The 26833-nt window shown below is 40.7% G+C and overlaps 1 protein-coding gene across 5 annotated transcripts in view; it reads right to left on the bottom strand.

The window, feature by feature from the left end:
* The window catches only part of plce1 (phospholipase C, epsilon 1), a 477143-nt gene that overhangs the window by 85424 nt on the left and 364886 nt on the right, over positions 1-26833 (bottom strand). For all 5 annotated transcript variants that reach the window (XM_073027453.1, XM_073027451.1, XM_073027452.1 and 2 more), the window contains exons 5-7: positions 9999-10144; positions 7149-7407; positions 3443-3651 (exon numbers count right to left, since the gene is read on the bottom strand). In XM_073027453.1, coding sequence (XP_072883554.1) covers positions 3443-3651; positions 7149-7407; positions 9999-10144 — 614 coding nt within the window. The remainder of the gene's footprint in view (positions 1-3442; positions 3652-7148; positions 7408-9998; positions 10145-26833) is intronic.

Below are 26833 nucleotides of genomic sequence, written 5' to 3' on the forward strand. Positions count from 1 at the left end.
TGCAGTGTCCTGACGTTACCTGCAGCAAATGCACTCACGTGGAATTTTCAAACAACTTTTGGCACGGCATGGAGAGAAAAGCGGAAAAACAACCCCTTCCACATCGCTCATGATTTCTGCCAATCAGATTCCTAAGTTAATGGTGGCAGCTCAGAAGAATGTTATGACCTATAACATGTTATGTATTCCCCATAAGATGCACAAGGATATAGCATGAATCTATCTCTAAAATACATATCAGATATTCTGTGTAACTCCGTCATGTAGACTTTTAACCTGAGGTCCAGGATTTGATACCTGTGTCTGGACCAAAGGTTAAATCAGACAGCAGGAACATGGCATCATGAGAATCAGAAACAGAATCAGAATCAGGGTTATTATCACCAGCATGTGCTGTGAAATTTGTCATGAAACAGAAGCCATTCAGCCTGTGCAGTGTGCCTACTGCTTCAGCGGATCAAAACGGCTATACTGTAATTGAACTACATTTCTGTTCTTTAAGTCCAAATCAATTAAAGCTATTATGGAAATATCTATCAGTATTGGTTGTTTATCATTCACAAGAAGAACTCCCAATTTCATTCCTGAGCACTAGGGTCATTTGGCTCATCAGTCCCTGCAATCCATTGTACGAAAAGAAACCCAACGCCTAGAAACCAGTTCTAATAATTCTCAATCCAAGCAAATATCTCCCACAGTCAAAACAGAAAAAGGCTCCAAAGATAAACATAGTTTGAATCCCATGTGCATATATTCAGTTGTACCAATTAGGAGTGAATAGGTACAATGGGTAGGGTGTGGGCAAGCAAAATTCCTGCTTGGTATTAGGGCTGAAACTGTTTAAATCTCCCAGGTGTCATTGCAGTTTTGGAACCAAGGCTTGCATCTGACCTAGAAAGAATTAATAGCCTGACAGATGACAATGGACAGGTTAGAAAGCAAACTGCTTCAATCCAGTGGACTCTTTGCCTTTGGTCTATTGTGATGTAAGTAAATCACTTTGGAGTGAGGGTTGCTATTGGTAATTTGCTGATAATATTAAGTGCTTGGCCTTCTTGGCTACCCCAAATGTATACCTCAAACAGCAAACCCCTCACCACACCCATCAAAGTAACAGCTTCCTGCCACCTGCAACCCCAGTATTAAAAAGGTGGTGGGCAAGAATGCAAAATAAATGGGAATTTTAGTCGATCAGTCTTATGGGATTAAAAATGGATATGTTTGATCACAGTGGGTTATCAGTTTTGGAAACAGCACGCATTCCAAGAAGCTGCATGAACACATATGAAAACATAATTCATGCAAACTTGTGTGTTTTTTTTCTTTGACGATGATGCAACATGGCTGACATTCAACTTACAATATTTGATTGGACTCTGAAGATGCCTTTGCCCTGGATGTGCTTCAGAAATAAAAGAATAGAGGAAATAAGATACAGAAACAGAAAACCACTTGGACCACAATGAAACAGAAGTTAATTAGCCAGTGAAGGAACCAAATGGTTAGCTGATGGGTTGCTGCATACAAAATAATATGTAACAAAATACTTCTGAGCTAATATAATAGAAAACCTCTCAAACATTTGGATAAGTATATTATACATTAGCTTCATTGTTTAACGCCTGAATCCAATTTGTGCTCAGTTCCACATTTGGCCCAAAGGTATTGTGAAATGTGGGGTGATGCTTGTTTAGAAAAGTTGAATGCTAACAGTTTGGTAAAGTGCCTGCATCATTTTCAAAGAATTTATTTGTGACCATGTTGTTGCACCTAGCTAATTTTTGCTTTGTTACCTGCATTTCTGATGTAAGAGTTTGGAGAAAAGATCCAATGCTAATTTATCTGGCCCCTTCTACGGTAATTAAACAAAGACTAAATTTGTATGGCATTTTAGAGTGAATTTGGTGTCAAAGACTGAATTGGATGGACGGCTTTTGAAAGTATGTAGAAGACATCTGTCAGAGTTCTGTCTGGATTAGAGTCTAGTATTTATGAGGAAAGTTTGGGCAAACTTGGATTGTTTCCTCTTGAACGTCAGAGGTGAAAGGTCCAGCAAGGCACGTGCAAGGTTAGCATTCATTTTGAGAGGACTAGAAGGAATGAAAGAATTAATGTATGAAGAGTGCTTGATGGCTCAGGACCTGTACTCACAGCAGGAGTTTATTTAAAGTGGAGGCTCTTGATTAGTCAGGGCAACAAAGGTTAGGGTAGAAGGCAGGAGAACTGGGTTGCGAGGGATAATAAATCAGCCATGATGGAATGGTGCAGCAGTCTCAATGGGTCGAATGGCCCAAATCTGCTCCTTTGTCTTGTGGACAACCTGATAGAACTTCATCAAATAATGAGAAGCAATAGACAGGGTAGACCAAGAGAATCTCTCTCCCAGGGTAGAAATGTCAAATGCAAGAGGGAAGGAAATTGAATGGAGATATGTAAGCCAAGTTTTGAGATTTTTAAAAGAACACAGAGAGTGATGGCCATAATGTGCTGCCAGGAGTGTTGGTCGAACCAGATATGATAATGGCACTTAAGCAGTTTTTAGATTGGCATTTGAAAATGCAGGGACTGGAAGGTTACGAGCAGGCAGAAGGTGGTACTTTAATTTTGCATCATATTTAGCACAGATATCATGGGCTAAAGAATCTGTCCACGTGCTGTACTGTTCTATGTTCGAAAGGTAGGGACAACACTTTCAGCTCACTGTAACAAAATCAAGCTTCACTCATAAATTAAGTCATCATTCTACACCAAACATTAGTGCCAATCAATGGCATAAATCCAAATCTAAGCACAAAGCTACTTCACCATATTCCAGGATGCATAATATATTTCTAACATAAGAAACAACAAGGAAGTGACATAAAGACAGGGTCCAGTGATGCCAATGTGAGGAGGAATGGTAGCAGTTGGCATAACACCATTACTGCGCCAGTTGTAAGGTCAGGGTTCAATTCCCACTGCAGTCTGCCAGGATGATGTCTGTACGCTCTCTCCGTGACTGAGTGGGTTTCCTCTGGGTGATTTCATTTCCTCTCACATTCCAAATACAAACAGTTAGTGTCAGCACACTGTGGGTACACCATGTTGGCACCAGACTGATGGCAACACTTAGGGGCTGCCCAGCACAGTCATCGCTGATTTGACTTGATGCAAATAATGCAATTCACTATATGTTTCAATGTACAAGTGACAAATAAATCTAATCTTTATCAAGTTTATCTTTATAATTGTGGAATTTATAATAAAGTCCAACACCCATGGAAAATCTCTAAGTGAGTTACAAGTACTATGAGGAACATCACATTCTACGTTTAACAATAAACTCTGTTCTTGGGTGTAGTTGTTATTCGGTTTAGTCATCTCTGTGAGTCACATTGTGCATTTTATACAATACATCGGATAAAAATCACTTACACCATTAGCAAATGGTTCTAACACTTACTGATATTTGCTTCTATCTTTGAATGAGTTCTTCCTTGAAGTGCCACTATCACCGCTACTTTCTTCCCCTTCTTCACACTCCAGGCTTCTGTTACAGCTTCGAATGGTCTGGAGAATGTTATTCACTGTGGACTCTTTCTCTGTATTATTTAATCCATCTTTTCCAATTCGCTGCAGAAAATGTTCCTGGCCATTGTAGTCTGCAATAAACTAGGAACATCCATTTAACCAAGTCAGCAACTGCTGGTAACCCCAACACCAGACAAACCATAAAACTGGAAACTTTAGAAGAAACACATGTCAGAAAAACAAATTCAGTTAGCAACCTCCCCATCAGCACAGTGTAAAGTCTGAATTTTTTGGAAGAGCTCCATGTATTTGGAGAAAACTACATATCTTCCTGAATACAGACAATTTATATTCTATGCTTCATAACAGCCCCCATTGAACTTCACTTGTCTACATAAAGCATGTGAAGCCAGTACATGGATCTGTCTCAGTATTCGTTGTCATACTTAAGGGCCAAAAAGGTACAGTGACCAAAATTATATCTATTATCTCAATAATGGCTCCTTTTCCTTGTTCCCAGAAACATTTTATCTGCTAAACCACAAATGTCCATGGTAAGTAATAGGATGCCTGTGTTTTCAAAGAAGCTGTGATTGGTGCAGGAAGGTGAGTATGAATGAATATATTCCTCCATATTCAGAGTCAGATTTATTTGTCACACACACATCAAAACGTACAGTGAAATGTGTCGTTTGTGCTAACAGCCAACACACCTAAGGACATACTGGGATCTACCTGTAAGTGAGCCATATATTCCGGCACCAGTGTAGCACGCCTATAAAGCTTGGCAGAACAACAGAGAACAAACAAAATGGAACAAAAGCAATAAAATAATCCTGTTTAGTCTCTCCCACCCGCACAGACAGTCCTCCAACTCTAGGACAAGCCTCTCTCAGCCTTCCTTTCTTCGGACTTCAGCCACTGGGCTACGACTTTGAGACTTCTGATCTATCTTCAGACTCCGATCTTCAGTACTGAAATCCAGTCGAGCCAGCAGTGACCGACCAGCCCTTATGGCTCCTGCTCACACATAAATGTACCGACCTGGGACAGACAGCCCAGCAATCACAGATACCCATAGTCCCTGTGCCTACATCACTGGAGCTTTGAGTCAGGATATGGATGTCCTTTGAACCATGTGCACATCGCTGGCCTTTCAAGTGTGGAGCGGAGGTCTGGACTCTGGATGTCTTTTGTCCCATGTCCGCATTACTGGCCTTTCAAGCGCTGAGATCTTATGTCTGGATGTCCTTCAACGTCCACCTTTGAATGCAGAGCAGAGATCTAACCTCTATCTCTTCCACTTCCATGTCCGTGAGCCTTAACCTGACCTCTAACTCCCTACATCCCTGTCCCTAAACCCTAAGCTGACCTCCAACTCCCTACATCCCTGTCCCTAAGCTGACCTCCAACTCCCTACATCCCTGTCCCTAAACCCTAAGCTGACCTCCAACTCCCTACATCCCTGTCCCTAAACCCTAAGCTGACCTCCAACTCCCTACATCCCTGTCCCTAAACCCTAAGCTGACCTCCAACTCCCTACATCCCTGTCCCTAAACCCTAAGCTGACCTCCAACTCCCTACATCCCTGTCCCTAAACCCTAAGCTGACCTCCAACTCCCTACATCCCTGTCCCTAAGCTGACCTCCAACTCCCTACATTCCTGTCCCTAAACCCTAAGCTGATCTCTAACTCCCTACATCCCTGTCCCTAAGCTGACCTCCAACTCCCTACATTCCTGTCCCTAAACCCTAAGCTGACCTCCAACTCCCTACATTCCTGTCCCTAAACCCTAAGCTGACCTCCAACTCCCTACATCCCTGTCCCTAAACCCTAAGCTGACCTCCAACTCCCTACATCCCTGTCCCTAAACCCTAAGCTGACCTCCAACTCCCTACATCCCTGTCCCTAAACCCTAAGCTGACCTCCAACTCCCTACATCCCTGTCCCTAAACCCTAAGCTGACCTCCAACTCCCTACATCCCTGTCCCTAAGCTGACCTCCAACTCCCTACATTCCTGTCCCTAAGCTGACCTCCAACTCCCTACATTCCTGTCCCTAAACCCTAAGCTGACCTCCAACTCCTTACATCCCTGTCCCTAAACCCTAAGCTGACCTCCAACTCCCTACATCCCTGTCCCTAAACCCTAAGCTGACCTCCAACTCCCTACATTCCTGTCCCTAAACCCTAAGCTGACCTCTACCTCCCTACATCCCTGTCCCTAAACCCTAAGCTGACCTCCAACTCCCTACATTCCTGTCCCTAAACCCTAAGCTGACCTCCAACTCCTTACATCCTTGTCCCTAAACCCTAAGCTGACCTCCAACTCCCTACATCCCTGTCCCTAAACCCTAAGCTGACCTCCAACTCCCTACATTCCTGTCCCTAAACCCTAAGCTGACCTCCAACTCCCTACATTCCTGTCCCTAAACCCTAAGCTGACCTCTACCTCCCTACATCCCTGTCCCTAAACCCTAAGCTGACCTCCAACTCCCTACATTCCTGTCCCTAAATCCTAAGCTGTCCTCCAACTCCCTACATTCCTGTCCCTAAACCCTAAGCTGACCTCCAACTCCCTACATTCCTGTCCCTAAACCCTAAGCTGACCTCTACCTCCCTACATCCCTGTCCCTAAACCCTAAGCTGACCTCCAACTCCCTACATTCCTGTCCCTAAATCCTAAGCTGACCTCCAACTCCCTACATTCCTGTCCCTAAACCCTAAGCTGACCTCCAACTCCCTACATCCCTGTCCCTAAACCCTAAGCTGACCTCCAACTCCCTACATTCCTGTCCCTAAACCCTAAGCTGACCTCCAACTCCCTACATCCCTGTCCCTAAACCCTAAGCTGACCTCCAACTCCTTACATCCCTGTCCCTAAACCCTAAGCTGACCTCCAACTCCTTACATCCCTGTCCCTAAACCCTAAGCTGACCTCCAACTCCCTACATTCCTGTCCCTAAACCCTAAGCTGACCTCTACCTCCCTACATCCCTGTCCCTAAACCCTAAGCTGACCTCCAACTCCCTACATTCCTGTCCCTAAACCCTAAGCTGACCTCTACCTCCCTACATCCCTGTCCCTAAACCCTAAGCTGACCTCCAACTCCCTACATTCCTGTCCCTAAACCCTAAGCTGACCTCCAACTCCCTACATCCCTGTCCCTAAACCCTAAGCTGACCTCCAACTCCTTACATCCCTGTCCCTAAACCCTAAGCTGACCTCCAACTCCTTACATCCCTGTCCCTAAACCCTAACCTGACACTAGCACAACCATCCATACAAGCCTAAAAAACAACTGGGTCCCATCCATGATCTCGACAGAGGCCGCAGCTTGGTGCCACCTTAGTTTAAATTAAAATAAATTAATTGAGAAATACAGTTTTATTAGTAGCACTTGCAAAAGTTTTTTAAAAAAGCAGAAAAACATATTCCGCTTTATGCGTTGTGAACTGTGAAATCCATTACTGCAATTTGAATATAGTCAGTTATGCTGTGGGTGAAAAAATGTAAGCATCATAAAACAGAAGTCATAACTCTACATGGTTAATTTGCTCCCAGAATCTCCAAGAAAAATACTACTGTTGCATAAACTTAATGAGTATTAATTTTCATTACAAGTCCCGAGACTTCTTACCTCAAAGGTGTCCTCCTGAGATTCACAGCGTGAGTGGAATTTCATCAAAGTGGCTGCACCATCTAGAACATCACATAACTCCTTCAGAAAGACTCCGCAGAAGGGAACCACTTTGCACCCCGGGATATTGAGAGCACGGCTCACAACTCTGCGGTATTCAGCTGATGTTTCATGTTGTGCCATCGCATCTTTCAGGCTTCTCATAGTTTCAATGTCTGACTGGTCCATAAATTGCCACATCTTCAGAACCTTCCTAGACCTGCAGTAAGCGACAACCAAACCTTCTTAAGCGATGTTTAACACACTTTTCTCTAATAGCAGGCCCTAATGGGCTGGTGAATATAAAAAACAGAATATTTATTCCTTTGGAAACACTTTGCCACAAGTATTGTGCTGTAACAATAATTCATGGCAAATGATGAGGTGGAATACATAATCAATATTCAGATCTGCATATTTTATTTCTACTTAAGTGAAAAAGCTAAAGGAGAAATCTGATAAACAGAATAATATTTGCCTAACAAGACGACGTTTACTTTAACTATGGATGTGATGGGAGTGCACATGGATTAGGATACAGATGGACCTGCACCTGAATATACCCTTAAACTGAATTGGATAAGCTTATATTTGTGCAAGATCAGCAACATCCCTCATCATTAAAATCTCCAAATATCAGATTATGCAACCCACCCCCCACCCCCCAGGCCCGATGGCTTGCGACATCAGTCACAAAAATTGTCAATAGTGCAGAATCAGCTGCAGGCAGCTGCTCATAGGTGGGAAGGGTTAAAGACAGGATGAGGATGAGTGCAGTCTCCAGACAAAAGAGATCTTTAAGTTGAGACTGCTGGAGCCACTCCTGCTCACTGCAGATGAGATAAGTGATCCAACAAATAGGGGACAGTAGTTTTACTAACTTCAAAATATTACCAGCTGTCAGCTTGTAGTTTCTATTGTGAATGGTGATTGATCTTGCAAGTAAAGAATTCAAAAAATATACAGTTCGCTAAATGATCAATATCCATAACTGTAAGTGAATTCTGCATAAAATTGGCATTTTTCTGCTCAGAATTCAGAACTGTGTGGTGACAGGGATCATTCTGTTCTCTTTGTGCACAAGTAAAATAAAGTGTGGTTGAGTCAAAGGAGTGTGTGTATTCTGGATCCAGTTACTTCTTTTTATTTTATTACTGGCAACAACATGTAAACTCAGTGGCCACTTTTTTAAGTGCACCTGTGCACCTGCTTGTTTATGCAAACATCTAATCAGCCAATCATGTGGCAGCAACATAAAAGTATGCAGACATGGTCTTAAGACGTTCTGTTGTTGTTCAGACATAACATCAGAATGAGAAAGGAATGTGACCTAAGTCACTTTGCCTGTGGAAAGATTGTTGGTGCCAGATGGGGTGGTTTGAGTATCTCAGAAGCTGCTGATCTCCTGGGATTTTCACACACAACAGTCTCTAGAGTTTACAGAGAATGGTGTGAAAAACGAATAAAAAAACATCCAGTCCAGTGAGTGGCAGTTCTATAGGAAAAAATGCTTTACTAACGAGAGAGGTCAGAGGAGAATGGCCCAACTGGTTCAAGCTAACAGGAAGGCGACAGTAAATCAAGTAACCATGTGTTATAACAGTGGTGAGCAGAAGAGCATCTCTAAATGCACAATATGTCAAACCTTGAACTGAATGGACTACAATAGCAGAAGACCATGAACATACACTCAGTGACCACTTTATTAGGTTAGGGAGGAATAGTACCTAATAAAATAGTCACTGAGTGTACATTTCACACATAGTTGCATTTCTTTGACTGTGACAGTATAACCAGACCTATTTGTCTATTTGATTATACTGTCACAGTCAAGTTAATCACCACTGGAATTTATTTCATCCCATCTTAACTTGTAGCTCAAAATTGTATTTGCACATCCAATATATCCGAGTTACAACAGAACCATGAAGCTTGAGTTTTAGACAAGGCCAGGCGTTAGGGCTCATCTAAATGAGGCACTATGAGACCTCATTGAAACCTATCAAATGGTGAAAGATCTGGATAGAGTAGATATGGAGAGGATATTTCCTATGATGGAAGAATCTAAAGCCAGAGGACCCAGCCTCAGAATAGAGGGGAATCCTTTTAGAATGGAGATGCGGAGGAATTTCTTTAGCCAGAGAGTGATGAATCTGTGGAATTCTTTGCCACAGGCAGCTGTGGAGGCCAAGTCTCTATAATATTTAAGGCAGAGGTTGATAGATTCCTGATTGGTCAGGACATAAGGGAATACGGGAAGATTGGGGCTGAAAGGAAAACTGGATCAGCCATAATGAAATGGTGAGCAGACTTGATAGACTAAATAGCCTAATTCTGCTCCTATATCTTATGGTCTTATGGCTTTTGGTATGTTGAAAATTGATGCAATGTTTTATAGTATAATTTCTTATACATTCACCATTGCTGGAAAACTTTTAAGTTGATAACACAATTCTTCAGTGAGGGAAAAAATAGTGGACTTGGAATATACGAACTGCAGCATGGGTTTCTTCCTTGCAAATATACAACAATTAGATGGATGATAATAATAGTAAATTATTAGACTATGAGATCCACTATCACCCAAAACAGTTCATTTCAATATAAAATTCTTGCATAAACTTTTAACTCTAGATTTTTCTTTCAAATCCTGTGGAACTAAGGGCTTTTATGACCTAACTTATCTAAAGCATTTCTTGATTAAGTGCCAGGAGAACAATTTATGATCAAAGTAGCTCATACATAACATGGAAAAATGCACTCTAATCTTAACTTTGAACTTCTTCCAGTAAAGCAATAAATCAACGATACCTGAGGCCTGCCAGGAATTCCATCACAGCATTGTAATTACCCATGTTCCAGCAACACTTAGCCACATGGACCAAGTAAGAGAACACTTCTCTCTTCTCCTCCATGGAGCCGGCCGTCAGGATCAGCCACGTCACCCAGGAGCTCACCTGAAATATGATGAGTTTACATCCGTTAATGCACTGGATCCATTCGTTATCGAATCTACTGATCGCATACTTTGTTGCTTTAACAACATGAAGAAGTGATTCAGAGAGGATTCTGGTGGAAGTATAGAATTCAGATGACAACACCTCCCACTCACCTGCACAGGGACTTTGAAACTTCAGGAACTTGTGGGGTGGTAGTGCAGCAGAGCAGAACTTTCCACGTGCAACAAGGTAGAACAAAAAATAGGTTTGCCAATTCTCATTCCTTAGCAAAACTATGGATATAATTTACGACTTTTACTTTCTTCCATTGCGGATTTCCACAGAGCCATTGCTGGTTTAGAGCTTTCTTACTATGGCAGTCTGTTGACTAGGCTTTGTGTGAATACTGTCCAGAGCAACAGTTCCCAACCTGGGGTCCACAGACCTCTTGGTTAATGGTAGGGTCCATGGCATAAAAAAGGTTGGGAACCCCTGGTCTAGAGAAAGGGACTGGACAGATCATCCAAGTTCACAGATTCATTCTTCAAGACCACAGATGATCCCATGCCCCTTGCCACTTCCCCCATTTAAAATATTAATCAAACATTAACTGGGAAATGTTACTGTGCTAAAAATAAAAAATAGAATTACTATAAGTACTACAACATTAATATCTTGCCATTATTGGGGCAATCAAATTTCCTTCTATACTAGAAACTAATATGCCATTTGAGTTGTTAAGATTGTCCAATAGCTATGTTTCTGCTAAGAACTATTCCTTTCATGATTATTTCAATAAAAGGTATTCAAATTTACACATTATAATTGGTACTTGAACTCTTATTCTTTGATTTTTAATCCAGGTCAGTGAAACTGATTGGAAGCATAAATACTGTCTGTCTGGCTTTCTCTCTCACCACAGATGATCCATGAACAATTGAGTATTTCCCAGATTTTCCATTTTCACTTCAGATGTCCAATATTCAAAGTATTTTGCCTGATGGAGGGTATTCAGAGCTTTCAGATCAGCCAAAAGTTCAAGGTGCATATTACCTTTCCACAGAATACTTTCACAATTATGATTGCTTTGAATGACAAGTTCTTTAGAAATGTGCACTGAGGTAGGTAATTACTATACTGGTGCATGAGAATTGCACATGATGAATTATGAAAGAAAATTACATTCCTTTGTAAACATCTACTGATACCTTTTGTATCTTCTCAATGTGTACTAAAATGTATGGTGCCAGAGCTTCATTTATGACAGGCAAAACAAATGGTAGACAGTATCTGAAAATCCTTTACATTAATACTCATTTATTTTCCTCACTATGGATTGAAGTGCAAATGAAAACCACCTTGTGATTTACTATGCTGCCTTTCAGGTGAGATGTTAAACAAAGGTCGTGAACTGGTGAATTTGAAGGTCCAAAATATTTTTTCTCAAAGTAAAGCAGGAATATTTCCTAGTGCTCTAACCAATGAATACTAAATTTCAAAAAAATTAATTTACTAGCAATCTTTGTCACTGATGTTTATTGTTTGTGGGCATGGAATGTGATAACATCTGCATTCACTTTGAGAATAATGATCAGACCTTAAAATATTTAATTCTACTTTGAGGTCTTAATAACGCTACCTAAATCCTGAGAATTAGCTACATATTTTTATTGCAGGAGAACTTAGCAAAAATTCCAGGTAATATTTGTCAAATAGGCGCTTCTAGAAAACTGCTTTACTAAGATGATAGTAGAAATCTTCTCTTTTATTAAACTGACTAATACATTTTGAAAGTAAAATATTCACTTTCCAAAGGTCCTTTGAGGGATTCTGGTGGATGTAGAGATTCCTATCATATTTAAAACATAACCCTGTTGAGCACATCAGCTTCATAGCATTCAGAACTATAGGCCAAAGCCTAGGCACCAGATTTAGTCCAATTTTTTTTTTGGCCAGCATGGTTACGGTGGTCTTTTGTACCATATGTCCCTATGAGAGCTGAAGAACCATGGACCGGAATCTGCAGGGAGCAGAGGAACGAAGTGTATTTGAACTGCACAACATGGTTAAATGAAGAATTCAAGTGAAGCACTATAAAATATGTTGATATTACTCCCATGTTCCAGCTGGGGAAATATACTCAGTGGCCACTTTATTAAGTACCTCCTCTACCTAATGAAGTGACTACTGGATATATGTTTATGGTCTTCTGCTGCTGTAGCCCACCCACTTCCAGGTTCAATGTATTGTGCCTTCGGAGCTGCTCTTCTGCACACCGCTACAGAACGTGTGGTTATTTCAGTTACTCTCGCCTTTCTGGCAGCTTGAACCAATCTCACCTCAGAATGCCTTCATTATCAAGGCATTTTTGCCCACAGAACTGCCACTCACTGAATGTTTTTTTTCCCACACCATTCCCTGTAGATTCCAGAGACCGTTGTGTGTGAAAATCCAGGAGATCAGAAGTTTCTGAGATACTGAAACCATCCCATCCAGCACCAACAATCATATCACAGTCAAAGTCACTTAGATCACAATTCTTCCACATTCTGATGTTTTGGCTGAACAGCAACTGAGCCTCTTGACCGTGTCTGACTGACTGAGTAGATATTTGTATTAATAAGGTGTACCTAATAAAATGGCCACTGGGTGGAAGCTCATTGTTTTCTGAATTGTAAACTAAACCTGCATTTGTGGAAATAACCAGTTCTTTACCGCCTGGGATTCTGTTCGGTTTGGCACTATATAGAGCAAGGAAATAAACATTTTGTGATGGTTTATATCTGGGTTATCATCCAAATGCATTTTAAAGGGCACTCTAGTCAACTTTTTTCTGCCTAAAATCAATGCTTGCCAATTTCCAAAGCATTAAAAATTAACTGACAGTAACTGAAACACAGAACTAAAACGCACCGATAATACTTGAAACCCATTTCCTGTGGCATTCCTGTCATGGTCCCCTCTGGCAATCCCCCACCTTGCTATTTACTTCAGGAATTGGGCCTCAATCCCCTCGTTTAGTTTCCATTACTAGCTACACACACCTGCTTCCATCAGAAAATGCAGGATAAAGACCCTGTGATCACAAGGAGCTGCCAGTTCATGGGTCGACTCCGGTGTGAGTTACCTTGTTTCATAGTTCTTAGGACTGCCAGTTTTAAGTCTAGCATCGCTCCTAGATACTGATTCCATGCTCGCTATGTCAGTAACGCCTCCCGACTCTGCCTCTGTGCCCATGTTCTGCACTTGGGTTCGTCCACTGCCACACTCATGTAACAATTCCTGCCCATCTCAACAGGTAGAGGACTTAAACTCCAAGAATATAACTCACACCTTCCAGGATAGTTCACATTTCCTTGGGACTTTGCTTCATGAACTCCAACCCAACTCTCAACAAATAAACTAGGTATTAATACTTCCCTCCTCAGTTTGGATATTCTTTAAAGGGGCAGCCAGTATTCTCCTGACAATTGGTCATTTCAAATACTGCACTGTGGGGCTGGGGCCAACTTGGATGTTTTTCCTTGGGGAAACACCTTTTTCCCCAGGGAAATGCTTTTCCTCGGGGTCACCAGAATATGACTGGGAATAAGAACTTATAAAGCTATTTCAAATTGTGGTGGTGTCAAGTTCCTTTTCAGTTGATGCTAGCTGACAGGCCCCGAGCTGAACTTTCAGAATATGAATGGGTATTCAGACTGCAGGTCCAACCTGTGCTGGGCGAGGAACTACAGACAATCATGGCCCTTAGGTTAACTTCCTTATTTCTATTCAGGCAAAGAGTCTGCATTTGGAATCATGTTCCTTTTTGCAGAATGATAGAGACAACACTGGTTAATTTAGAGAACAAGAACACCAGAATGGAAATTTTGATTTTCTGCACTAACACGATAGCACCAAAAGTTGTTCATCTTTGCTGGCTCTTTAGCCTTTGCTGTGAGTAGAGTTCAGTGTCCACTAAATATTGAAGCACCACAAATACATCAAACCAGGGAGGTCATGCTGGAGTTAAATAAATACCAGTTTTGGCCACAACTGGAGTACCATATATAGCTTTGGTCATCATATTACATGAAGGATCTGATGGCAATTTGCAACGTTTTATGAGAACTCTGAAGGGGCTAGTGAACTGCAAGCAAAATTTTTTTAATCTGGGATCTCTTACTTTGAAAGAAGAGAATTTCAGGGGTAGAAAATAAAATGAGTCAAAATTCTAAATGGCATAAATGAAAATTCCCTGGAATGACAGATTTCCTTTTGTCCCTATAAGGGGTGGGGGGAAGAAGATGTCAGAAGTAAGTTCTTTGCACAGAGAGTGGAGAGTGTGTGGAACACCCACCAGGGTTGGTGGTAGAGGCAGATATATTAGGGTCATTTATTTAGGAAACTCTTAAGCAGGTTCATGGATGATAGAAAAATGGAGATCTGCATAACAGGAAAGGGTTGGATTTTTCTTAGAGTACGTTTACAAGTAAACACAACATCATAGGCTGAAGGGCCTGTACTGTGCTCTATGATCTCTGTAAACAGAAAACTTCAGACTTAAAAAGAGAATTTATTGTTGCATAGAATTATCTAGGTTAGGATCTAGGAATCTGAATTAGCCCAGCGATTCCTTTCTTGGTTAGCATGGATGTGTTGATTTATTGTGCTTTAAATTTCTCTAATAGCTGAAGAAGTAGCGAGATTGCCATTTACAAAGCAAAGGAACAAAATGAGTATTAAACTAGATGAAAACTATATCTCAGGTTGATATGACAAAAATCAGAGGAAAATCTTAGCTTTGGCAAAACCTTTGTGCTTTAATAATAGAGACTACAATTACAGATGCCCACAACTCATCTTTGTCACAACCTGACAATTAGAAGGATGAATATCAGCAGTGTTTGGATGTAGGGGTTCCCATTGTTGGGAACAGATAAATTACTTTAATTACTTTCTTAATCCTTCTGCACACAAATTTTAATTTTAATTTTCCGTCAAGCTTAAGGAAGACATGGTTAACACTGGATGTGATTTGCTGCTGTATAGCATAATTCCATGAAATATGTAATGGTATATTAGGGAAGTCAAACCTTACCCATGTGGGATAGAAATACAGTGAAGTGTCAGGTATGTAACTATTCTACACACACACTATGCATGGGTGAGCAGGTGGACAGCTGAAAACCTTTCTACAGGACAATGATTAAACATAAAGGGTTATACAGTGGAAATGACTCAGAATAGGTGCAGCTTGGGTGGTTGATGGCTGGGTTGTGTTGCCCTCCAATCTCGGCAATCCGCTTGCAAATGTTTTGTCACCATATGAGGAGGTCACTTGTGGTGCGTCCTCTGAGCGCCTGGCCTTTGTACACTTATCAACCAGTTGACTGGTCGTCATAGAAATTCAGTTGTGATGTAGGGAGGGGGTCGTGTTGCTGATGGGTTGTGTGGTGAACTATGTGTGCTGCTGTCTGGAATTTTGCCCACATTGGCTTATAAATGGAATCAAGGTCAACATGTCTGTTTATAGAATTGTTTGTGAAAAACCATGCTTCTAGGAATTCTCTTGCATGCTGCATGTTTACATGTGCCATGACTTCATCGATAAAAGTTTAAAGGTTAAAAGTCTGCCCCGAGCCTTATAGCCTCATCAGGCCGGTGCTGGTTTCCGTGGTGTGAAGCGACTCAGAGTACGAGACTCCCCCCTGGATAGGATGCCAGCATTTTAACCCCCAGCATTTTGCCGGTACCCATTTTCAGCTGGGTGGACTGGAGATATGTGGTTAAATGCCTTGCTCAAGGATACAACACGGTACCTCAGCTGGGGCTCGAACCCACAACCTTCAGATCACTAGTCCAATGCCTTAACTATTTGGCCATGTGCCACACTACTTTCATCAATACCCAGTTGAATATGTGCCCCTCTCAATCTTGATGGGTAGAGACCAGGGAGAGCTAGTCATGCCAGTTAACAGCCAGTTGATGCTCATAGATCCTCATGGATAGTTTTTCCACAGTTCGGCCGACATAATATTTGTTGCAGTCCCTTTATTGGATTTTGTAGACCACATTGATCTTGTCCAATAGCTTGCTTTGCTTTTAGGTCTGCAGAGTACTTTCCTCAACATTGCTGCTGTTAGTTTATGCGCGACTGAAATCTTATCTTCTTGGAGCAGTCGGGCTGTCATTACTGAGATATTTCAAATGTATGGAAGGATAACCCGTTTGGTTCTGTCTTGGATGGGTTAAACAGCTCCAGGTCCAGAGGGACAAACAATCAAGAAGTTTGCAGATGCCCTTTCTAAAGGTGAATATATAAAGAAGAGAAGCAGGCATCATGTCTCATGTCAATGAAATGTAAGAGACTGGCATTCATTCAGACTAACCAGACAGACAAATACTACACCGCAGGATCAGATACTGTATGCATCTCCACTGCTCCAACATCAAATATATATCCAAGACTATCAGCTTACAGGACCAGATAACTGAATGAACAAGTAAAGTAATTTATCCACACTTTCCAAACACAAGATAGATATCTTTAACAGTAGGTTTTTGTTATTAACTTTTTTATGGTATTAATTTGATTGCAGGATGATTGACAATCGACAAGTTAACTGTAGAAGGCCATTTACAAGATTATTAGTAATCCCTGAACTGCTTTCATTTATAACTACAGGAAAGAGAAGACTTTTAGTACTGATTGGATTTTAAGCTGACTTGCAAACATGGAGGGACAGTGACTGCATCACAATCTATTTCCTCCATACCTTGGGAACTCGTGATGTACCCACAGATATACTCAGAGGTAGATAGGGTTGTATAGAGAACTTCTGACACATTGATCTTCATGAATCAAAGTTTTGAGCAAAGAAGCTGGAATGTTAATTTGAAGTTGAGTAAGATGTAGGTGAGGCCTAATTTGTTGCATTGTATGCAATTCTGGTCATCTACCTACAGGAAAGATACCAATAAAATTGAAGGAGTCCCAAGAAAATTTACAAGGATGATGCCAGGACTTGTGGACTTGAGTTAAAGGGAAAGGTTGATGGGTTGGGACTTTATTTCCTGCAGCATAGGAAAATGAGAGTACATTTGATAGAGGTATAGAAAATTATGAGGAATCTCGACCGGGTAAATGCAAGCAGGCTTTTTCCACTGAAGTTTTGTTGAGACTAGAATGAGAATTAGAGGTCATGGGTTAAGGGTGAAACATGAAATATTTAAGGGGAGCACAAGGGGGAGTTTCTTCATTCAGATGGTGGTAGGAGTGTGAAATGAGCTGCCAATGGAAGTGGAGGATGCAGGTTAACACATGGATGGGAGGGGTCTGGAGGGCTATGGACCAAGTACAAGTTGATGGGACTAGGCAGGGTAATAGTTAGGAATGGGTTGAAGGGACATTTCTATGCAGTAGTTCTCGATAAATGAAAGGTGATTAATCTGATCAACTCAACAATTGCTGCCTGGTCTGCTGAGTAATTCCACCTTTTTTATCACTGTTTTCCAACTCACCACAGAAACCTCACAGTGCACCTATGCACTCTAGGAAAGTGACACGAGAAACAGAAGCAGAAATAGCCTAGCTTCAACAATGTCATTTCCCCCACTGCCTTTAGATTATTGAACCACCCTACAAAACAATAATACTGCCTTAGACCATATTCTCCCTCTTTCTCAATCCAGCACTAGTGTAGTTATGTTTATTCTGTTTGTGTATTATGCACATGCACAAGATATGTAAATGTTAATTTCAGTTTACATTAACTTATATTTGTGCTCTTTATGTAATGCACTGTGTGCTGATTCCCTTTTCTGATTTCCTGTCTCTCCACCTCATCTGATCCATGGAAGATGGTCTCCGAGGATAGCCTCAATCCAGATGGCATGAACATTACTTTCTCCAACTTTCGGTAACTATTCCCCTCTCCCTTCCCTCTTCTTCAATTTCCCTTTCTGCCCCCCCCCCCCCCACTACTTGTATTCTGCTCAATTGCCTATCACCCGTCCCGGTGCCCTTCGCATGGTCCACTCTCCTTTCCTATCGGATTCCTTCTTCCTCACCCTTTTACCTTTTTTATCTATGGCCTAGCTTCTTACTTCACCACCCCCCCCACCTACCTGGCTTCATCTACCACCTTCTAGCTAGTACGCTTTACCCTACCCCCCCCCCCCACTTTCTTATTCTAACTTCTTCCCTCTTCTTTTCCAGAGCTGATCAAGTTTCTTGGCTTGAAACGTCGACTGTTTATTCATTTCCATAGATGCCGCCTGACCTGCTGAGTTCCTCCAGCATTTTGCGCGTGTCACTCAGAATCTGCCTGTTGAGTATGAGCACCTAGGAAAACTGATGTGCACGCCTTCACTTCAAAGTTCAAATATAGTGGTCTACAGATTAGTTCACAGCCATTTTGGGTGATTGGGAGAACGGTGAATGTAATTCCAGTCTCCTGTCACATCCTCACACCTGGATCTCCATGGTATGGGCTTGCAGAGTAGGACTGCTGATTGGAGCAAGGGTCAACTTTATTCACCACACACTTTTATGGGTATTAGGAATTTGCTGTGAAGTGTTGGTCAGGGCATGACATGCAACAAAAACAACAACAATTGTAAAGAATAAAGATTTATATAAAAAATAAAGTTAGAGGTTATAATGTCCAGTCCACAACATGTAATAAATGGATAATCTGTCAAAGAGAATTGAAACTGAATGGGCAGGCGAAGTTTCATAGTTTACAGAAAGACATCCTGTTTTATGAACTTTGTAAATTTGTTTTTCTGTTCTGTAAGTGAGTGAGCTACGTTCACCCTTACACCTTCATGTTCTCTGCTAACAATTCTTCCATTATTTTCACACGCAGCTTCTAATACTGCAAGGATCACGCTTCAGAGTTCAAATGTTTAATGACCTACATTCCCTGCATTACTGGAAGTAATCCATCCTTTCGGTACACAGAGCCAGAATACTCACTTGAAGTGCCCACTGGTGCCACAATTTACATTCTTACAAACAGAGATCATTGAGCAGACTATAGAGACTTATTACAGCAGCTGAGCAAGATCATGGACAAGAACGAGAGGCAGTACAAAGGCAACGCAGCGATAATTTCCCCTCGCATTTCATGCCCAAATAGGTAGAAACAGAAATGCTAGATATGGATACATACATAGATAAACAGATGGATAGATGCATACAGAGACAGACAGATCAAGTTTACTTGCTATACACATTGTACATTTACATGTATTAGGAATTTGCTGTGGTGTGTTGGTCAGGGCATGACAAAAGTAAATAATTATATATCAAAAAGCTAATAAAAGTATAGGTTAAATGATTGATACGGAACAAAATGTGCATAAATAAATAAATACCAGCATGTATTTACAACATAAAGAGCATTATAAAAAGTGGTTTGAAGTGTTTACAGTGCACTGCAGTGACAGGCATCATAGGCAGAGGAGGTGGGGAGGGTTGTTAACCAGAATGGTTGATCAGATTGACTGCCCGAGGGAAGAAACAGAGGGAAGAACCAACATAAATATTTTTATAAATAGAAGAATACCGGTGTAAAGAACAAAGTCAAATAAAACCAAACAGGAAACACTTGGAGCACTTGAGGTTAAAATCATAATTAAGAAAATGCAGTCTAAAACAAATTCTTTGACACATTGAAAACTAGTGTCATTTCCAGTGAGATGATCAAGCAATCCAGTTTATGCAGAATATAAAGGTAGGTCAGACCAAATGCTGAAAATAAGCTTACAAACTTGAAGCAACATCTGGTAATGATGAGGCAATTTTCTACTATTATTGAAATAAATTACTGTTCCCTGTAATTCTGGTATTTATGGCTCCTGTAGTTAAGGATTAAAGTACCAAAAATGCAGAAATTATTTCATCTTTGATACATAAGTCAGCTGCTCTGATAATCAGGTTGGCACTTCAGCTTGGAAAAGATTTTAGTCTCAGTACATAGCCTTTGATTATTTCAGGCATATTTTCCACCCATAGCACACGCAGACTGATAATTCAGCAACCTACATCCAACTTTCTAGCTTCATGGTTTTCTTTGACCATTTTTTCACACTCACTTATGAAAACACAAGAGGCCATTTTCCGAGGGATCTAGGCCGAGTGCAGTGAGGGAGTCCCATCAGAGCGACTCTTCTCCTCTTTTATACCTTACAACTTTGCAACCTATCCGCTGCCAACATGCCCATCCACTTCTCTTTCATTCCTTTGGCCGCTTTGCCACACAAAAGGGTATTTTATAGAAATTTACAGGAGGAAACTCGAGCAGTCTGTGGAAACTCGCATGGTTACAGGAAGAACATGCAAACTCCATAAAGCACTGAAATCAGGATTGAACAGGAGACCCTGAAACTGTCAGTGTGAACGGTGTGCGGATGCTACTGCTACAGTTAGGGGTGGAAGAATGCATTAGAGCAAGAGTTCCCAACCTGTGGTCCAGGACCCCTTGCTTAATCGTATGGGTCTATGGCATAAAAAGTGTTGGGAACCCCTGCATTAAGAGTCTAGCCTCAGGAGAGTAGGTAACTTTGCAAAGGAAAATTTGCAAGACTGGAAGTGGTTACAGAGATAGGGAGGAGAGAGTCAAGAGTCCAGGTGCAAGCATTGCAAATACAGTTAAATAGAATTGATAGCCAAGAAACCGGCCTATCAATGCAGCAGTTCCATGCTGGCATTTACAGTCTGTAAGAGTCACTTCTCACTTAATTTCACTTCAGCCTTTTCGCCATCTCCGGTACACCCATCTCACTATTGGTTATCTTAAAGCCAATCAGATGTTATTAACACACACAAAATGCTGGTGGAACGTAGCAGGTCAGACAGCATCTATACGAAGAAGCACTGTCGACGTTTCGGGCTGAGACCCTTCATCAGGACTAACTGAAAGTAAAGATAGTATCTTTTCTTGCGATTAGTCCTGATGAAGGGTCTTGGCCTGAAACGTCAACAGTGCTTCCTCCTATAGATGCTGCCTGGCCTGCTGCGTTCCACCAGCATTTTGTATGTGTTGCTTGAATTTCCAGCATCTGCAGATTTCCTCATGTTTGCAGATGTTATTAAGGTGGCTGCAGTCTAAACAGGGCTATTTCTGTTTTTATTCCATCACAGCAAAATATTAGAGGGTATCTCAGTAGTTAGTGCAGATTTTCCAATCTATGCAGGTAGAATGTTTGTTAAACTACACAAATCTGTTAAGACATTGGTGCACATGTTCACAGCAAACTCTCCAGGTCCAACCAAAGGTGTATTGTTCCTCCTTTACATCCTTTTTATGATCGCAAGCCACTACTGCATTTAAGAACATCAAGTACTGCAGGTCTACCCCGTCAGTGAATTGCCCGACAATGGACTCACTGCGAACCATGTTGCCGCCTGCTACAGGAAGGCATTGGAGGCGATGCGTGGACTAACAAGCGATTGCCTTGAACATTTTCCAAGACCCTGTTGGGCGTTGGTAAAGTAGAATACTGCAAACAAAATGCTGGTGGAATGCAGCAGGCCAGGCAGCATCTATACGAAGAAGCATTGTCAATGTGTCGGGCCGAGACCCTTCATCAGGACTAACTGAAAGAAAAGATAGTAAGAGATATGAAAGTGGGAAGGGAGGGGGAAATCCAAAATGATAGGAGAAGACCATAGGGGGTGGGATGAAGCTAAGAGCTGGAAAGGTGATTGGCAAAAGGGATACACAGCTGGAGAAAGGAAAGGATCATGGGATGGGAGGCCTAGGGAGGAAGAAAGGGGGAGGGAGGAGGGGAGCACCCAAGGGAGATGGAGAACAGGCAAGGAATGATTGTGAGAGGGACAGAGAGAGAAAAAAAAAGAGAAAAAGGGGGGAAATAAATAAGGGACGGGGTAAGAAGGGGAGGAGGGCATTAACTCTGTCTTTACTAGCTTCAAAAATATCATCAGCTGTCCGCTTGAAGTTTGACTGTCTTTTAACACTTCTATTGTGAATGGTTAACTTCCCATAATTCCTTGATCTTGCGAGTGAGGAATTCAAAAATATGTAATTTACGATAACCACTATCCGTAACTGATAAACCAATTCTGTATAAAAATTGTAGTTTTCTGTTCAGTCTTCAGAACCGTGTGGGTGACAGGGGCCATGCTGTTCTCCTTGTGCACAAGTGAACTAAAAGAGAATTCTTGAGTCCTAAGAGTGCATGTATTCAGGACATAGTTAGCTCATTATTGCCGATGACAGTTACTTCAATATTTTCACCCTGACATTTTTTGTATAGCAATGCTTCTGAGAGTCCTGGCATTTACCAGGTATTTTTATCTTATATTTGAATGCACCACCTGACCGGATTACAATCCATCAGCAATAACTCTACCTAAATTTGCAACTCATCTAAATTAACAATTAGACCACCCAAAATTGATACCCAATTCTTTATTAAATACTACAAACGACAGAGGTCCCATCACCAAGCTTGTGGAACACTACTGGTCTCTAGGGAAAGCATTTCCACCACTATATTCTATGACCAAGCTGATTTTGGATCCATTTCACCAACTCATCATGGATTCTATGTGATTTTATTGTGTGGATTATACTACCATGAAGGGTTTTAGCAAAGGTTTGGCAAAAGGGAACTTCTTAAAATATTCTCACAATCCTTGTGATACAGTTTGCTCTGCGGTTTATTATAACAGAAAAGTTGCACTTTATTGTGCATTTTAATATCTGCAATAGCTTTTGCTCCTATTTATGTGGAGCACCAATAAACTAAAAAGATTTTAAACAAGAGAAAAACTGCAGATGCTGGTAATCCGAGCAACACACACAAAATGCCAGAGGAACTCAGCAGGCCAGGCAGCGTCTACGGAAAAAAGCACAGTTGACACTCTGAGCCGAGACGCTTTGGCAAGACTGGAGAAAAAAAAAAGATGAGGAGTAGATTTAAAAGGTGGTGGGGGGGGGGGGGGGGGAGAGCAATATCTTAAACTAGCTACCTGTGAACAATATGAAATTTAACATTATTCTTTCCCTGGTGTAAAGCAATGCTGTTTATATATTATATTTTCAGAATACTGTGAGAAATAAAGACCTCAAAGACATTAATTTACTGAAAGGAATATTTACAACTTCTTAAAGAACTTTAAGAATAAACGAATGCTGTATTTTGGCCTTCGGTGATCAGAATTCAAAGATTCCTTTCCTGCCAATGTACTAGTGTAAAACATGGCATGTGTGTATATAATTAACTCAGTATGTATGTTAATCTAAGCAGTGGCAAAGATAAGTTTTTTTAACTTCTGAATAGAAGGACATTCCATTAGAACAGAGGTGTGAGGGAATTTCTTTATCCAGAGGGTGGTGAATCTGTAGAATTCATTGTCACAGAGGCTGTGGAGGCCAAGTCATCAGGTATATTTAAAATGGAGGTTGGTAGATTCTTGATTAGTAAGGTTGCCAAAGGTTATGGGGAGAAGGTAGGAGAATGGGGTTGAGAGGGATGATAAATCAGCCACGACGGAATGGTGGAGCAGACTCGATGGGCCAAATGGCCTAATTACACTCCTGTGATTAATGGTCTTCAAGAAATGTGATGTTCAACCATTTGTATAAGCTATAGAGAAAATTAATAATCTAGATAAAATGTTTTAAGATAAGTATCCAGAGTTACCTGGCATTCTTTCTGCATTCTACATCAATGTTGTGGTGCACAGATCACAAAAGGATCAATATGAATTATGGACAGCTGCATTGGAATATAACTACATGCAAACTCATGCCAATACTTAAGCTGATGCTACAGAGCATTAACTGTACATTGATCCAACATTCTTAGCACTTAGAATCAAAATACTGTTGATGGAAAGAGAACAAAATCCTTTGCTCACCAATCAGGAAATGAAGAACGTCAATCAATTCACCTGTCCTAGAAGAATGTTAATTTCATATCCCTCGCTCAATATTTCTGACCTTTCTGAATGCAGTGGGAAACAGGACAATATGTAAGGGCTATTTTATCCTTAGAACTTGCATTGACAAAGAATTTAACTGAGAGTCTTTACCATAAACATTCTGGTTGGAGAGTAATCTTTTATTTATGATCTTCAAAGGCCAAAGTACAGCATCCATTTATTCTTCAAGTTCTTTAAGAATTTACAGATTTTCCTTTCAGGACTCTCAGGAGCACTGATATACAAAAGGATATTGTGGTAGCAAAATTCCTGTATTTTTCTCAAAACATTTCAGGACTTCCACTATGAAACAATGAAGTTTTTTTGATTTGTTGATTTTCTTTGTAATTCTTAGCTAATCATTCAGAAATCCAATCCATGTATTGATCATAACTGATTTAAAAATGCCTCAGATATCAGTCTCAAATACGGGATCTGTTTATTATGAAACTGGAATAATTTCTCAAATAAAACCACAGTGAGTTCAAAACAACTGTTACAGCCTGTATCACGATAATAATATGTCCCACGCTGCTTTCCAGAAACACTAAAGAAAGCTTGGCATTTTAACCACTTAAGTAGATTTTATGGGAGCTAATCAAAAGTTAGGTGAAAATGGAAGATTTAAAAGACCGTTTTAAACAAAGGAAGAGATGGAGAGGCAGGGAAGTTTAAGGAGTAAATTCTACTGTTTTGAGGGTTTTACGATTAAATGGTGAAAATATTAAAGTCTGAGACAAGTAAAATGCCAAAACTGGAGAAGTGGGGGGGTGGGGGGGGGTAATCGTTGTCATTCAACCAGGAGTCTATGAAGGTCACAAGTGCACTGAGAGACAAAAATAGGACTTGGTGGATGTAAGATCAGGTACCATAGATACACTGTAGCAAAGAGCTAAGAATGACAAAGAAAATCAACAAATCCAAAAAAAACTTCAATGTAATAATGTTTCAGAGTTATGCTGAAAGTGCAGTGAGACATGGGAATATTCTCACTCTAATCTCTCCTTGATGCTACTACTTCAATAATATTACATTCTGTTTTTTATGAAAGGTGATGAAGAGTGAATCTGGCAGTGCTTACAGCAGCCTATTGTAGAGATCTGTTTCTTTGATATGTTGACAAATGATGGATTACAAGAGCAGGCACATAAGATAAGAAGATCCTTCAGCAGTGAGTGAAGACAGCATTGCCATGACTAAGTAGCTGCAAATAATTACTGGACATCTTAACAGTTTGTAGGAGGCTAACCAACAATCAAATTATTGCAGCAGTTCTCAACCTGCAGAAGTGTGGTGAAAGAAAACAAGATTTAATACTTAAAAATGGATAAGAGAAAATATTTTGCACCCATTTTTTGGTTTTAATAGATACAGCACAGTTTGTCATTTTTATAGATTTTCCCAATGAAATCCCAACTATTCAAGGGATGCGAGCTTCAAAGGTTGAGCCAGAATTTAATATCTATCCCTTGATGCCCTCAAGAAGGTGCTCATGAGCTCTCTTCTAGAAATGCTGTGGCTCATGAGGTGTGGGTATACACACAATGCTGACAGGAGCTGAGATATTAGACCAGGGGCTTCAAGCTATTATTCATCTTTATGTTGATGTCATCTTCCTGCTTTATTTTGTGATGTCGCCAACATGAGCAGCATTTCTTGTTTGCTTAATGACTGAACTTGGATCAAGAAATTTACATCCAATATTGATAACAACTTAATAAGGAATACTTATCATGCAAGTAGTAAAACTATGAAGAGTAAAGTGTTGATAGGCCACTTTTCAATGAAAGTCCCAAAAGTTTAGCATTTGGCACATCAAGTGAAGTTTTCCTGCTCTCCCTTTCACATTCCACTGTTCTGGCTCCCACTTTCCTGTCTGGTTTTCTAGGTCCCTAGCTCATTTCTGTTTTCCATGGTCCTTTGAAACTCACCTGGTTTCACTCTCCTTCAAAACCCACAGTCGCCTATTTCCAACACTCCCATTAAACTTGTGAGGTTTAGTGGAATATTTATCATTCTGCAATTCAACATCCAAAAAAGTGACTTAAAGTGAGTTAGAGTATTAATATTGAATAACATTCAAAAGTTCATAAAAGCCACTGGACTACCCTGCTGAAATCCAATTATAGAGTACTTCAGCGAAGGAACAGCTCCTTTGACCCATCTAGTCATTCGTGATCTGCCTAGTCCTATCTACCTGCACCTGGACCATAGTTCTCCATTCTCTTCCCATCCAGGCACTTATGCAAACTTCTCTTCAATGTTACAATTGTACCACTTCCGCTGGCAGCTCATTCCATAATCACAACACCCTTTGAATGCATAAGTACCCTCTCAGATTTCCCTTCAATATTTCACCCATCACCCTAAAGCTATGACCTCTACTTCTAGTCTCACCCAACCTGAAAGACAAAGTCTGCATGCATTCACAATTTCTATACCCCCCATAACTTTATCCATCTCTGTAAGATCTCCCATCATTATCCCACACTTCAGTGAATAAATTCCTGACCTACTCAAACTTCCTTTTTGATGAATGTCCTCAAAGTAAATTTATTATCAATGTACATAATATATTTGTCACCATATACAACCAAGATGTCATTTTTTTGCTGGCAATCACAGTAAATATAAGAAACACAAATGAATAATGGAAGACTGCACTCAACAGGATGGATGAACAACCAATGTTCAAAAGACAACAAACTTTGCAAATACAAAACAGAAAGTAATTAATAAATAAGCAAGTAAAGTTTTTGAAAATAAGT

This window comes from Hemitrygon akajei, chromosome 23 (genome assembly GCF_048418815.1).
Source record: "Hemitrygon akajei chromosome 23, sHemAka1.3, whole genome shotgun sequence".
NCBI classification, from domain to species: domain Eukaryota; kingdom Metazoa; phylum Chordata; class Chondrichthyes; order Myliobatiformes; family Dasyatidae; genus Hemitrygon; species Hemitrygon akajei.